Raw genomic sequence first — 15,413 nt, forward strand, 5'->3', positions numbered from 1 at the left:
CACGTCATTGAATTTCTTTTATCATTTCATTGATGCCGGCCCATTACTTTTTCGTAGGGTGAGCACCTACATTAAAATAATGCTACAGCCAGATGTTTTGCCTTGAAATGCGAGTTCCATACCAAACATCATAAAACAACATTCAAAACTCATTTTGCAGTAAAACTGTAGTTTTAATGAGAAAAGCATGCTTGGTGGGATTTTATCCATCATAATTCATTTTTTTTATTATGAGACTGGTCTCAACGACGGCGTTTGGAGAAGAGGGGGTGAAAAATAAACCTGAAAAGATTACAAAATCATCATAAAAAAAAAAAGCCTCTTGTGTGCCAATAAACCATGAACGTATATCAAGTAAAAGAAAGTTGCGCATCTGGAAATCAATCATTATCCAATTAAACTACATCTTAAAATGTAATATTTTAGTAATTTTCAGCAGACAGCAAACATGGGCAGTGAAAATTTGGAGGTGACCTGATTGCCTACACAATACAACACTCTGAAAGCACGATCAGCTTTAAATTCATAATTTCATAAATCATGAAAAGCGGTTAATATCACTTTTGAGGAGTACAGTGACCAAGCCATGCTACTATGATGGTATTACCATAGCTCTCAATACATACACTACCGTAGAAATTAGTAACTGTACTATGCATCTTCTTTTTAGTTGTATGAAGGCACATTGTTATAGCTGAACATTCATAAAATATTACTATCTTCAGGTATTTAACAGCAAAAACTAAAATAATTTAGATCATAAACACAAACAACCAATTCATGATGTATACCTACATAATGAATTGTTGTAGTATTCATATGTTATTCGCTTGGTTTTTTAAGATACTTTAAACAACATTAAATAACATAAATGACAAGGCAAACATGAAGTTTTAGCTACATTTTAGGTATTAAATCACTCTTGTAATGGCTAAACGTCTAAACTATCTTCAGGTATTTATTAAATCCATCAAAACACGCTAACGGCAAAATCCTTATAAGGAATAATTTAAATCATAAATAACCCAATAGCAGATTTTAGCAGAATATATTGTCCTGTCTAAATGCAAACACACACTCAAGCACAAATAAGTCAGTATTATATTTTAGCACTGGTTGGTACCAAGACCAAATACCAGGTATTTCTGGTTATTGTGATATAAGACGACTTACCTTGGCTGCTCCGATCTGCTCTTTCCGGAATCTCTCCAGGGGTGTGATCAGAACATCATCAGCATTCTGTATCTGTAAACACGCACAGACGCAAGATATTTCATGAGAAAACAGTCTTCATTAAACTGCATTAACTTCTGCGAAGTTCACAGTTTGAATTAAAGTTAGAAGGCGCATGCAACATTAGCGCCCAAAGCTGAGAATTTTAACAAGCTCACTATTATGAGCAAATTTGTGGTGCGAGTTTACATTTTTGCTTGTGAGAACGTTCGCACTAACACTTCAGGAGAGCAGTAATGATTAGTGTGATAAAACTTCATTCATCAGTATTCATTTAATGAGAACTCCAGAGCACACCGCTGCAGTTCACGCACGCACTGCATGACTATTAAAATGAGGGAAATGAGCAATAATACGAACACTGTGAATTTGAGAAAACAGCTTTTTGTTTCAAACAGGTCATGAAGCACACAGATGAGAGAAATATTGCCCTCAATGAGCAGTAGTAGTTTTGCATCTGCAGATACAGTAGGCATGCATTGAAATATGTCTCAATAACTCTATATAATACACTGTAAAGGCCCATCGTAGCTCACTGACAGAGATAGCAGGGAACTCTGTCAGTTACAGCAGCATCGGTCCGTGTGTATTTGTTCGCCTACACCGTTCCGGATCCTAAAGTGTTCTGAGTGTTTGCTAGGCCGGCGTAAAATAATTACAGATAATGCTTAAAGTAACCTTTATAGAATAATAAACATTTCCTGACGCATTTGCGCAGCCATCACAAAGGGCATCTATTGTGCATGTGTCATAACCAGAATATTTGTGAAAGCCAGACGTACAGAACCTTCAACTGCATGTATGCGTTTTAAGATTTTTCATAGTATACCCAACAACAACTGAGAGCAGGGTCCTAATTCTCTAAAGGTCAACAGTGCCTCTGCACATGGTTGATGAATTATGTCTATGATTGGCTTCCTGTAGTGCTTTCTGTTGCAAGCTGAATCAGTCTACTTCAGAACATGCTGTTCATTCCTACAGGCATGTCACGGAGGGGGTGGAGAGCGCTGTCCACGATGTTGCATAGCAGCTTGGACATCATCCTCTACAACCTCCAGATGCTTCCGTTCTTCTCCAGTGACAAAGTCTGCGTTCTTGATGAGCTTGTTCATCTACAGCATTACTCCTAAAGCACCAGCTCAGTACAGCGTAGAACATGGCAGTCACATCAACAAACTGAAAGAACACGTTGATTTCATTGCTCTGGCCCTTTTTAAAAAGATGAAGAATCTCAGCGTTGTTTGTCCAGGATGCCATCAATGTGAACTCCACGTTCTGAAACCAGGGTTGTATTATACTTTATTATTAATTGCTATCATTCATTATTAACTGTTAGTTGCAGTCCTTGATTCTGATTCGGTCATCCACAGTGTTAAAATAAACACTGCCAAAATAGCTTTAGAAAGACATGCATTACACACAAACTTGTAGGTTACAATTGCCATGATTGTTTTTTCAGTTGCTGCATTTGAAGTGGTATTTACAGACCATTTATTGCACCTTTACACTGCAATTTTTAATTGCATAAATAATGCAGTGGAATTAAAGTTTTTTAATGGGTATTAAATGGGCAGTTTACCCAAAAATTATGCACAACATTTCTGCTGTGGCTTTATAGATAATATTTCTGTTGGGCGAAAGCGAACAATACTGTCTAAAATAAACGATAAGCTTTATTATTATAGTACAACTGCTTTATAAAATATCAGGTTTGCCTTCATGCTTTTCAGGACAAAAATAGCATTTGTTGCCCTTGTAACATTGCTTAAATATACCTTATGATATAAATATGAAACAAAACCCTTTACAGTGTTCACGTCTTCCAGTGTAGGCAGACTCAGGGCCTGGATATAGTTCACTTTCAATTTTTTGGAAAAATTGCTTACACTGGGATATTTGTGTTATTTGTTTTTATTTATTTATATACTATTTGGAATTTTTTGCGTTTGTGGCCAAGTATATTTTGCAGTGTTTATATGTTGTTTATTACTGCCAGAAGTGCAATTAAATATAAGTTTAATTTCAATTTTTTTTTTTACAAAAGATTACAAAATGCATCTACATTTTTTTGTTTCCCCACATATTTTCTATAATTGAGGATTCATTTTTTTTTTTTAAAAAGTCTCGTCTTATGGCATAAGAGTCTCATCATACCCCTAGTCCATATGTTTCTTCATGCATCATAATATATATATATATATATATATATATATATATATATATATATATATATATATATATATATATATATATATATATAACTTAAAAATATAATACAGCAATATAGAATTAATGCATAATCTAATCCAATCTAATCTAATGTAATCTATTATATTATATTGTATTGTATTATATTATATTATATTATATTATATGATATTATAATACAATAGTGTTTCCAACTGAAATGGAATATTGTACATAGGGTTTTTATTTTAGTGTTTCTCCTCTCCATCTTTCACTCATAACAAAATAACGGTTGGATGTGCTTGGTTAAGCTTCAAGCCATCAAACTCTCATCAGAGAAGGAATGACATTTCTTCCAGAGCGGAAGCAAATGTTTAGTTTTTGGTTAAAGACCACCAAACTAACAAAAAAACATTTCTCAGTGAACTGGAGTGCATGGAGTGACTGACCACCTTAAATTATAAAAGATGCTAAAAATACTAAGAAATGCTAAAAAAGGAAAGCTACATCGAAGCAGCAAATATACCACGTATTTAGTCTTTTTTAATGCTAAATACCGATCACATAGTTTTCCTTCGAGCACATTTAGCAGTGCACGGCAACTGCCACTGAGATGAATAGGAATGCTAGCAGACATTTCTCTTGCCCAAAACATGCAAACATACCAGGCCAGAATGCACATCTGCGTATGTGGAGCAGACCTGCCGTGGCGGTGTGACATGACACTCGGTTTGATTAACAGAGTTATTTCACGCCGTGAGGGTGTGTGATAAAGTTATAACGCAGCACATAATACCTGGTCTAATTTTAGAGAGACCTTTCTCCTCCACCCTCTCTAGAGAGCGTCTCTCTCCACCCATAAATCAAAAAGAATTGTTTTCATTGTCTCTAAAACCCCCCTGAAACACACGGTCACCCTCACCTTTGCCTGACAAAGGCACACAAACCTCATCTGCATCCGAACGCTCTGCGATTAGCCGCAAACCCCAAACCCTGCACGGCTTCTATCCGTTTCTCATTTCAGTCCTTTGTTTTGTTTCAATTTAGGAAGCGCTGCTTCATTGGTATTCAAAAACGGCCCCCCTGAGCCTTGAATGGAGAAATTTGAAAGCGTAACTTTATCAAAGGAATTACTGGTTAGATTAATATTCCGACACGAGAGAAGAACTGCGATGCGAGCATCATCCCTACGGCTAGCGGAGACGATAAACGCTAAACGCGGCTAACTGGAAAGTAACTCAATAAATACTCCAATTTCCAGCTCATTCCTTGATTATTATTTTATGACCAATGAATAAAGCATGTGTATTCGAAACTCTGAACAATCCGTAAGGCACAAACAGGTCCGTGTGTGTGTGTGTGTGTGTGTGTGTCTCCTCTTAGATCTGAAAGGGATCAGATCCATATGATTTTAATGCATGAGTTGAATCGACACCTTGGTTGCACTTTATTAGCCGTTTGGAGTGGAACATCCTCACGGCTGATTTCATACCGTCTTAACTTCCCTGGCTGTAGAGCAAAACATCCCGCGCTGCAGTGCGCAGACACTGTGACTAATCTGAATCTGAATGACTTGATATCAACAGTGAAGGTTTTCATTGGATTTTTCCCTCTGTAGTTGTGGAGGCAGTTCTCAGGACACTTGACCTTTGGAATTCATTTCGGGATGAGCTGCCGTAATCATCCTTATCTGGAATGGACTGTCTTGACGGGGCCTTTGAAGAGAGCCTCACCTGTAGGGATCGCGTCACCGGAGAAATACCAGGGACATCAAAAAAAAAAAGGCTTAAATCCAAAAATCATCCAGCAAGCTTATGTAAAACATACATGCAAAAAGCTGGAGTGAATTGATTTTACAATTCACTCCTTGGAACCGTTTAACGCCCCAAGAGACGTCATGCCCTGAGGCTTAAATACAATGCTAAAAGATCAGAATGTAGGATGATGTGAACGGCACAAAAAAAGTACAAATAAAAATGAAAAATCTAAAGCACAAGTGTGTGTGAATAAATATGCTTTATGGCTTTACGTCATATTGTTGTGAGCAGTATGGTTAAAGTAAAAAAAAGTAAATAGTACTTTTAGTTATGCATGCTAATTTGTATGAAAAAAGAACTGACTTGTGTTCAATCTTGGCGTCATTTTTGACAAGAAAAAGTCGACAACGCTTTTTTAGTCAAATAAAAACTGGCAGGGTTTTGGTTACAACCAGCAGCTGAGGGAGTCTTTTGTTGCTATAGCAACACGTGCGACAGTAGCCTAGCGTTGTGTGCCTGCCGAAACGTTGAGAAAGAGTAAAACAAATGTAAAAAATTAAGTAAAATGTTGGATTTTGAAGTTAACAATTACAATTCAAAATGATGTTTGTGGGTGAGTGACATTTACGGGGAAGGAAACAGTATAATGATTGCTTACAACAATTTTTAGTCTTGGAAGTCAGGTTGGATGAGTCCGGTTGGCATTTTTTAGACTAGTTAGCGTTTTGTGGTCATATCATACAACTCTTTGTGCTCCAAAACTAGTGCGGAACTAATTACTGTTACCAGCTATCTTCTCCATTTTTCTCGTTTTTGTTGTTATGGAAAGGACTTACTTGTCATCGGTCAGCTGACGTAGGGCGTTTTTTTTTTTCAGAAAAGCTGAACTTTTTTCGACTTGGCATTTTATAATGCGCTCTGAACTTTTTTGAAAACACCGCTTACTCCATAGGATTATCATGCAAAACAGACGCTAGCAGCTTCAAAAAAAGATGCAAAGCGTGAGCACAGCCTCAGTTCCTACGTTTTCTTGCATACACGCTGAAATACCTAGAAAAACTAATTATGAAAATAACCTAAAATGAAACGTATTCAATTATTAACGAGTAAAAAAACCGGTTCAGAGACATCTACAATTATACATTTTAATTAAGCACTAAAGAAATCATTCTATTTTTTAAAAGCACTGAAAAATAGATGAAGTTGTTATCATATGATTAAGTCAAAGTTTTGATTGCTAACAGACGCTTTCAAGTTACTCATAAAAACTTTTCATAAGAGATCAAAGCAAATGCCTGCAAGGAACAAAAGCACCTGGTTCATCCAGGGCATCTGAGAACAGTCGGCAGCGATCTATATACGACTCTAATTGGTGTCAGTGAGGTTGACTGCAAAAATTTGCTTTGAGCCGAAAACCCAATGTCTGCTGAATTCATTTGGATGGCTTTCAACAGCTCTTGCAGCAACGCATTCTGTCGCTAAACCTAAAGAGAGAAGTTAATCCATTTCGACTCTGAAGCGTTACCCATAAGCCATTTCACCAACAAGGTGCATGTGATTTCGTGTTGATTTTTCATGGCGGTATTTTCTCAATTAGCATAGCAATTAAGACACAAAGCTCACCGACTCTCTCTGCCTCTTCAGGTGCTCAGACGGCCTGCATCCAGAACAAACCCTTGCATCCTTCACACACTGGTAACACACTCATTTAAGGTAACGCAAGATGCACTCAAACGTGTCATTGGTAGAGGTGTGAGGAAAAGAATGTCCTGTTTTGCCCAAAACAGGCAGATGTTAAAAGAGAGAATCGTAGCAGGTCGATTCCTTCTGGTCCACGGGGAATAAAGCACTTCTCAACATTCCATTTAATTCCTGATGGAGCTTTTACTTAGTCTAGGAAATGTGGCAGACTGTGTTAGGTGAAGCTTTTTAACTAACAACGTTTGGAATAATAATTATATTTTCATGTTCTAAGAAGTTTCTTGGGCTTATATTGCGAAATATTACTATAAAAAAAAAAAAACTGTTTTCTATATGAATATGTTTTAAAATTTTAAACATCATTGCTCCAGTCTTCAATGTCACATGACCCTATAGAAATAATTCTAATATGCTGAGTTGCTGCTCAAGAAACCTTAAAGCCGTTTTTGCCACATAATATATTTGTTGAAACATTTGCAATGTCTGATTTATTATTTTGCAGGTGCACATACAATTTATCAAAAGTGACAGTAAAGATATCTATCTATATCCGTAAAAAACTGTTCTTTTTAACATTATTCATTAAAGAACCCCTGAAAAACACTTGTTCATTGTCATACAATAAACACTATTCATAATTGCGTACCAATAATAATTAAGAATTAAATCAGACCATTATTTCTCATGCATCATGTGAGTGGAGTAACAGCTGCTGAAAAGTTTTAAATCGCATCACAAGAATGCAAGAATACATTAATATTCATTTTAAACAGTAGTAACATTTCACAATATTACTGTATTGTTAATCAAATAAACGCTGCCTTCCTGAGCACGAGACTTCTTTTAAAAAATAATAAATAAAAAAAGCGCAAAGACTTTCTACATGAAGCTGTGTTCTCCCTGTTTATTTGATTTAGCTGCGAGAAGCATGTGGTGTCATTTCTTCAAAGACACATTTGTCTTAGTTACAGTAAACTCAAATAAACCTCGGTGCTGTCTGGTTCTAGCTGTGGGGCAGCGATTTCGTCTGGAGTCCTGGAGTCACAGTAGAGTACAGTCCATGTGTGTCTCACCATAAATGCCCTCTTGAGTCCCATTAACAAACTCTGTAAACCTTGGAAACAATCACTTCTTTTTTGTCTCTGTCGTCACGCTCGATATGACATTCCGTAAGACTGGCCTCAGCACACTGCGTGCCCACACTGCACACCGCAATCACAGAGAGGATAAACAAAAGCACTAGAGTTGAAAAGCTCACCACATCTAGCCAAAACCAGGTCATGATTTGCATGAACTTCGAATTAGCACTTTACCGGAAATTTGGCGTTCGATCTCGTTTTTTCACCCCATGACAATTAAGCATATTTTCCATCCAAAATTTTGAGTACTGCTCTAAACACTACCGATTTGTAATATTTTGACTATTTTTATTTCGCGATAGCCCAAAGAACAGCATTCATTTGAAATGTGAATCTTCTGAAGTATTACAAAAGCCTTCACTGTCACTCAATTTAATACACTCTTGCTAAAAGTAAGCAAAAACAAAATGTTTAATATGAATAAAATAATAAGAGCTGTTTCTTGAGCGGCATATCAGCATGTTAGAATGATTTCTGGAGCATCGTGTGCCACTGAAAACTAGTGTAATGAGGCAAAAAAAAACAAAAGTATATCACATTTTTAAGTGTGTTTAAAGTAAGCACTTGATGAAAAGAACATCTTAACGATATAGGAGATGACAGATAGATAGATAGATAGATAGATAGATAGATAGATAGATAGATAGATAGATAGATAGATAGATAGCTTCTAGATGGAATATAAAAATACAAATTTTTTTCTTTTGATTCTGAGATGAATTACGGCACCTTTTCATCAGATTTACAGCTTTAGCACTTGGCTGCACTCACTACAACTCAGATGAACTAGCTCCACGTCAAACCTAAGCTCTAGAAAAAAAAGTGCCTTAGAATGCAAATCGCGTCAAATTGAAGCTTAATGTGAGAGTGTAATAAGCTGTGAGTGGTTTAGGGCAGAATGTAAGCATAAACTCAAGATTACATGAATGAACACAGCTGAGGGCCTGTCTCCTTAATAGCCTTAATGTAAGACGGGATGTAAAAGCGTGCTTCGAGCCGTCTAAAACACAAAACGAGCTAAGAGGAACAGTGTCAAGCAAGTGAGGAAATTACTAAACAGGGTGCAGGCTGAAGATAACCACACCTGGCTAGACCGACAAAAAGGGAACCGAATTTCACCGCTTTCACAACATTATCGGCTCTGAGGACAGATTTGTTCTGGAACAGCTTCAAGAGGATTTCCCTAAAGGATATGATCACCTTTAAAAAAAGCACCACAACATCAGGACCCTGGCCTCTGAATGCCATCAGAACTCAGCAGCCTTGAACAATATCCAACCATGCAGAGCACAAAATGCTTTCTCTCTCTTCCACACACACACACACACACACACAAGCTTTCCATCTCTCTTTCTGCTGAGAAGGCTTGCTGTCTCACACCGGGGGAATTGAACCAGACTTCTCTTTAAAACGGTGGAATTTGATAAGTCTGTGCTTCGCAATAACACACTTGGGTGGCTGACGCACACACACGCGGATAGCGATTTCTTCTGTGGCTTTGAGCCAAGCAAACCATCATGACGGTAATAAAACCTTCATGCCGGTCTTGTGCCAATAACCCAACTTCACCGTATGAACCGTTACAAAACTTCCTTGAATTAGTACTGGCACCACAATATATATTTCTGTTAATAAACCACTAAAACAGGAAGTGGCACTAATTTGATACACATGTATCTGTGAGGCAGTGAGTGAAAGCAGTTTCTTATCGCTCGGTGTCTTTTCTATTTTGGGTTGTTGATTGACTCCAGATGTGACTAGGGGACGTGGGGGGTTGGGGGCCTGAGGATTTTGTTTCAATTTCTCGTCTGCGAAAGCACACGTTTGCAACGCCGCCGAGGAAATGTGATCTGGAATGCTGGGTTTTGCGGAGTTTATTCGTGAATTCCCTCAACCATCCATTCATACTAGATTTCATTCATATCATGTCAAAAAAGAATTTGGGAGTGGTGTGCTAGTGGTTGCCAGGGTGTTACTATGCAATTGCTAAAGTGTTCTAAACGGTTTATCGTGTTGATATGGGTTTCAATGTCGTTTTGGTGGGATGAGTCCAAGCCGTTTTAGCTGGACAGTTGGAAAGGAATTGTTATGTGGTTCCTAGGGTTGTTGCTAGGCTGTTCTGGATGGTTACTAAAGACCCATGATATATTCACTACTTTGTAATTACCTGTTAACTAGCTCTCATTAATTTACTACTAAATGTCTACTTACTTTCAAAGTAGACTGTTAGGGTTAGTAGAATAAGTTGACATATACTTGCAGTCTTTCTCATAGTCAGTATGTCAACATAAAGTGTTAGAAGTTACTAAGCAGACAGTCTACTAATACTCTAATGACCGCTAGTTGACATGTGGTTGCAAAATTACTTACTGTCTAAAGTGGGCTATCGAAATAAAGTGTTACCCAAAGTTCCTTTTTGTCCGTTTCATCACGCTGTATTTTCCTTGACGGACTGGAAGATGAAGCTCCAGAGATCATTGAGATTAATGTGCTGTGGAATGTTCTGGGTGACTGCTAAGATGTTCCTAGATGATTTCAAAGAAGCTCTGGCTTGTTGTATAAGCTATGCATTTGCCAGAATGTTCTGGGAGTAATTGTAAAGGTTAATAAGGGTGGTGTTATACTTTTTCTGCGGTGTTCTGGGTGGGTGCTAAGATGTTGTAAGGTGGTTTCAAGGTAGTTTCCCAAAAGCATTGTTAGATATGGTGGTAAGTTCTATTGAACGAAGGAACTTGTAACCATAGTTGCTTTTGGGAAACGCACCCTTGGTTGGTTAAGATGTTGCTAGGTGGTTGATACCCTTGGTGGACAGGTGGTTTCTAAGGGGTTCAGGGGCAAGTTGCATAAACATAGCTGCTATGTTAAGACTGCGTGTTTCCTTAGGGCTTTTCTGGCCCATAGTTCAATGTAAATGATGACTATACTTCTGGTGTTTATGATTGTGTGTTTAGAGAGCTGCCTTTATGTATTAGTGCATGTCAGAGGTGCAGACCTTTGGTACAGTTGTGATTTGTAGAACTGAAGACAGACAGCTTGAAATCTGAAATGGCATTTAACATTCTTATCTTCACAAGACGGAAATACTAATGAAACAATGGACAGATAATCACAATTCTTCTCTCACTGGCACATGTCAGTAGGTCAGCATTATTGACAGCATTGCTACATCACTAGGGCCTGGTTTCAATCCCACTCGACTGAAGAGAACTGAAGTTTGTATGTATATACGGCTGCTTCGGATTCAGCCTGACAGCGGAGCGCTCTCTGTTCCATGACTGATTGGGCTCAGGAGATCAAGAGCGCACTAGCAACTCTACCATGGAAAATATTTGGAAAACCTCCTTCCTCCCTCTCTCATATTCCTCTGTTCAAAAATTTATGACACAAGGTGTTGCTAGATCGAGAAATAAGAGCACTTGAAATCTCCTTTTCTCCCAGGTTGTGCTTTAATCACAAAAGCATCCTCTTAAACGCGCACAGCAGCCATTGCGTCCTATTAAAAAAGGCTGTTTTGCAAGCCAAGGTGATGAAACACTAAGCTGCAGACAACATGAAAAAGAATGTGAATAAACTGAATAAAGTGGAAAGTTTCATTGACTAGCTGCATTCCATGTGGTTTCTCATTAACCACGGCTGGCCCTGGATTACGGGATGTCTGATTAAGCGGTGAGCAAAGTCAATCGCTGAAAACAAAGAACGGACAGGCGCAGCGAGCTGCACAACGTAAACAAAGATAATGGCTCCGTTTCAAAACCTAGCCTGGCTGTCTACCACCTAACTACAGCTGCCTTCATCATCAGCATCCTCACTGAAATGCAACCTCAAAAAGACCTTTAGTGCTTAACTTAAACAGAGAAAACAATATATATATATATAAATCACTTTTTTTGCAAATGAACTTACTTTAACTCTAAACTAACTCTCTGCCTACATACACACACACATATATATATATATACACATCAAAACATCCTAAAGCATAACATATCCCGTGGCACATATTTGTTTTTGCAGCGTCCAAAATCATTTCACATGCTTTTGTGTGACTGTACCTTTAAGCCTCCCCATTTGATATCCATTTAACCTCATTGCTGTCTAGGATAAAGATAATAAAGATATCTCATTTGCGATACTTTTTGTCCTGTGGGCTTCCTCCCAGACTAAATCTTCAGAGTTTCTTCTTTGCAAAGAGCGTCTTTGCAGCAAACTATGCATGAAGACTGCTAAAAAGAGATTAGATGTTTAAGATGAAGGAGAGGAAAATGAAATCAAATCCACTGAGGCTGCTATCCTCAAAAGTGTTTTGTTCTCAATAAAACTAATGTGTCTGACTGTGTGAGATCGCACAAATGAGTTTATTCCAGTCATAAATCCACAAGTTATGCATTTAGGAGTAAAGTAATAAAATGTATAATTTAAAGGTCCTTTTTTTATGATATTCACCGTATTACTCACTGTCTGAAATAAAACTGACTTGCTTTTCCCTGCATATATGGAGATCAGAGAGCAGGGGTCGCAGTATACGAATGAACCTCAGAGCGTCGTTCTAGACAGCGATGCACTTCTGGAAAAACAACAGCATAGGCCACGAAAACAAACCATTAGTCATTTTTATCAAACTTCCTTTATCTTCGGACTTCAAACATTTCACAGGAACCAAACATTAATGCTCCCGCTTGGGATCGCTTGCAAGCACACATACATAAACTCTGTTTCGAAACATGGTGAGCTTCCATGCTGTCTACCAAGATGACATCCCAACTGTTATCTAACCTCTTAAGTGGCAGACTAGAGCAATGTTCAAAAGCAAAAGATATGATTTCTTATGTGAAGCGTATGAATCAACTCTGATTTCAAAGTTTGATGTTAACATGTTGCTGCGCTAATAGCACAATATTCGTGTTAGCTCTAAACAGTCAATTTTAAATTAAATTGTGCGATTATAAGAGTCCCTAATCAATTTCATCCCTAATAAAAACACAGCTTTACTCTGCTGTCACAATAGGGAAGTTTTACGAAATCGGTAACACTTTAGAATAGGTTACGCAAGCTACTTTGTTACAGCTCGTGCATGCTAAGAACATCTGTTTTGGTTCTGATTATGATGTTTATCGTGCAGAAATGATTTTTAAATCATGCATTTTAAGCCATATTAGTTTAAACCTTTGATATACGGATTTCTGACGGGATAAAATCAAGCGGCTGCCATAGTATGTAAGTTCTCATACACACGCAAGATTACGTTTAAAACACTCGAGTTAACGTTGTTACTCTTGTCTCTTCTGAGGCTGGGACTCTACGTAGCGTTCTGTGCTCGTCCGTGCACCCAAAGACAGTAGTTAGCATGTTTTGCACAAACGTTTGCCATTGCATTAGAACTGATAACCGCTATCACTTGTGAAATCAAGATTAAGGGATTGTGTTATTATAATGAGATCCCTCCAAAAGAGGGGCGAAATCAGATGGGATTGTTTTTTTCTGAGGCTTACTAAAATAAAATTACTGGGCTAGTTTTTCACGTTTACTTGGTTGGTAGATGCACTGGCTAACTTACAATAGCACTTAAAACCTGGGAAAACTCAGATTTTCATGATACATCACCTTTAACACTAAAACTACCAAGGCAGCCATTTTGACCGTTTTTTACATTTCGCAATGCGATAACTTTTTTGAAATTCAACCAATATAACTATAATACCCAGACTTTTCCCAAATGTGTGTATATTTTATTATAACGTTGCTATTTTATTCAAATTACAAAATGCAAAGTTCAGAGTATTTCTACCCTGAAAGGCCACAGAGGTCAAATTGACTGTTTGTGTATAATTTCAGTTATACAAAGTCGTTTCCCCAAGGTTGAAGATGTCAACGGTTGCCTAGCAACCTTTGTTCAGGTTGTATTTATATTCTAGTGCTAAGCTGAAATTTTCTTTAAAAACAAAACAAAACAAAAAAAAAACCCAATTGTTCCACGGTTCAAGGTATGTTAGGCTGAGAGCTTGGTTGCAAGTTATCAAAAAATAGCCTACCTCAATGCTATGCAAAATTCACTTGAATGATTATGATTCCACTGGTGGCTACATATAATTGTTTCTGCATGATCCAAACACTTCCGATAACTCCAGAGCATTGAAAAGTATAGTCAAAATGTATTGAAAAAAACATTTATAATAATTTCCAAAACTCACAACATGATTTATCTAGCAAAATATTCTGCATCATTTCATATTAGTGGGTATTTAAACTTTCAGATACAATCACTGTGGTGAAAAACATTTGGTCTACTGTTTTTCGGGAAAGCGAGCGAAGCAAACACATTTGAGAGTGGTGTAGCTCTCACACAATTATAGATATTATTATACATTTTTTAGGGTGATGTTATCATAAAATATGACAACAGATGTTTAAAGCTTCATTGTAACTCCTGGAAGGAAATTTTAAGTGTAAATATGAATGCCTTTAATACTTTTATTGTCTTCTTTTATTTATTGGTATTTTAACAAGACCATATATAATGTATTCAGTGAAAAATTTGAAATTACAAATCATCTAAATATAAACCCACTCGAAACCCTCCCATCCAAAAGACATTTAAATATAAAGCAGAGAGAAAGAATGAATGAATAAATAAAATAAGTAAATAACTATGAAAATAAACGAAGTTAATAAGGAACTAATTAGTATGTAAAAATAAAAATTCAAGAATCAATCATCCTTCTTTCTAATAGAAATTAATTAATGTGTATTATGTGGTTAAAGGTGTTCAGGTCTTATGAAAACATCTGAGAGATCCCGAAAATCGAGAAGCTTAGCTTTTCTTGTTTTATACAATAAAAGATTTCTCGGATACACATATCATGCCATAATCTGGAATTTTTTGCTAGTTTGGCATTTGTTAGATGCGTTCTGTAGAGCACTTTACACTGCATCGGCCCATGTCTGGCACATATGGACAAGGAGTGAAGCAGATTTCAAATGTCTTCATATTGATCGTCAGTAATAGAGATACCTAGGTCATGCTCCCAAGATTCTCTAAAAGAAACAGCTGGGTCTACATTAAGTGAGCTTATCAAATTGTAAATAACTGAAATGAGATGCTTCTGGCCATTATCCAGAGGGCATTCAGGAGGACGGTTGGGAGAAAAATTGTGAAAAAGCTGTGTATTTTTTGGAACATGCTTTAAGTTGTGAGTGCACTAAACTACCTTATGTAGTAGAGAAAAGTAAAAAAATGAAAGATGCAACATTTGTTTCTCATTTCTCATTATGGCAATGGTTTACCCAAGCATACTTTGCATCGACTTAAAGAACTGATGGACCTTTTAGCCCACAAAAATTGAGCAAAGTGACCACATCTGTGGAGTTTAGACGAAACAAAGCATCTTCAAAAGCTAAC

General features: G+C 37.2%; 1 protein-coding gene across 6 annotated transcripts in view; it reads right to left on the reverse strand.

The window, feature by feature from the left end:
* Positions 1-15,413, reverse strand: part of LOC122362800 (rho GTPase-activating protein 42) — an 81,133-nt gene that overhangs the window by 35,329 nt on the left and 30,391 nt on the right. For all 6 annotated transcript variants that reach the window (XM_043264376.1, XM_043264373.1, XM_043264375.1 and 3 more), the window contains exon 4: positions 1,174-1,245. In XM_043264376.1, coding sequence (XP_043120311.1) covers positions 1,174-1,245 — 72 coding nt within the window. The remainder of the gene's footprint in view (positions 1-1,173; positions 1,246-15,413) is intronic.

The sequence above is a fragment of the Puntigrus tetrazona genome, chromosome 18 (genome assembly GCF_018831695.1).
Source record: "Puntigrus tetrazona isolate hp1 chromosome 18, ASM1883169v1, whole genome shotgun sequence".
In the NCBI taxonomy this organism is placed as follows: domain Eukaryota; kingdom Metazoa; phylum Chordata; class Actinopteri; order Cypriniformes; family Cyprinidae; genus Puntigrus; species Puntigrus tetrazona.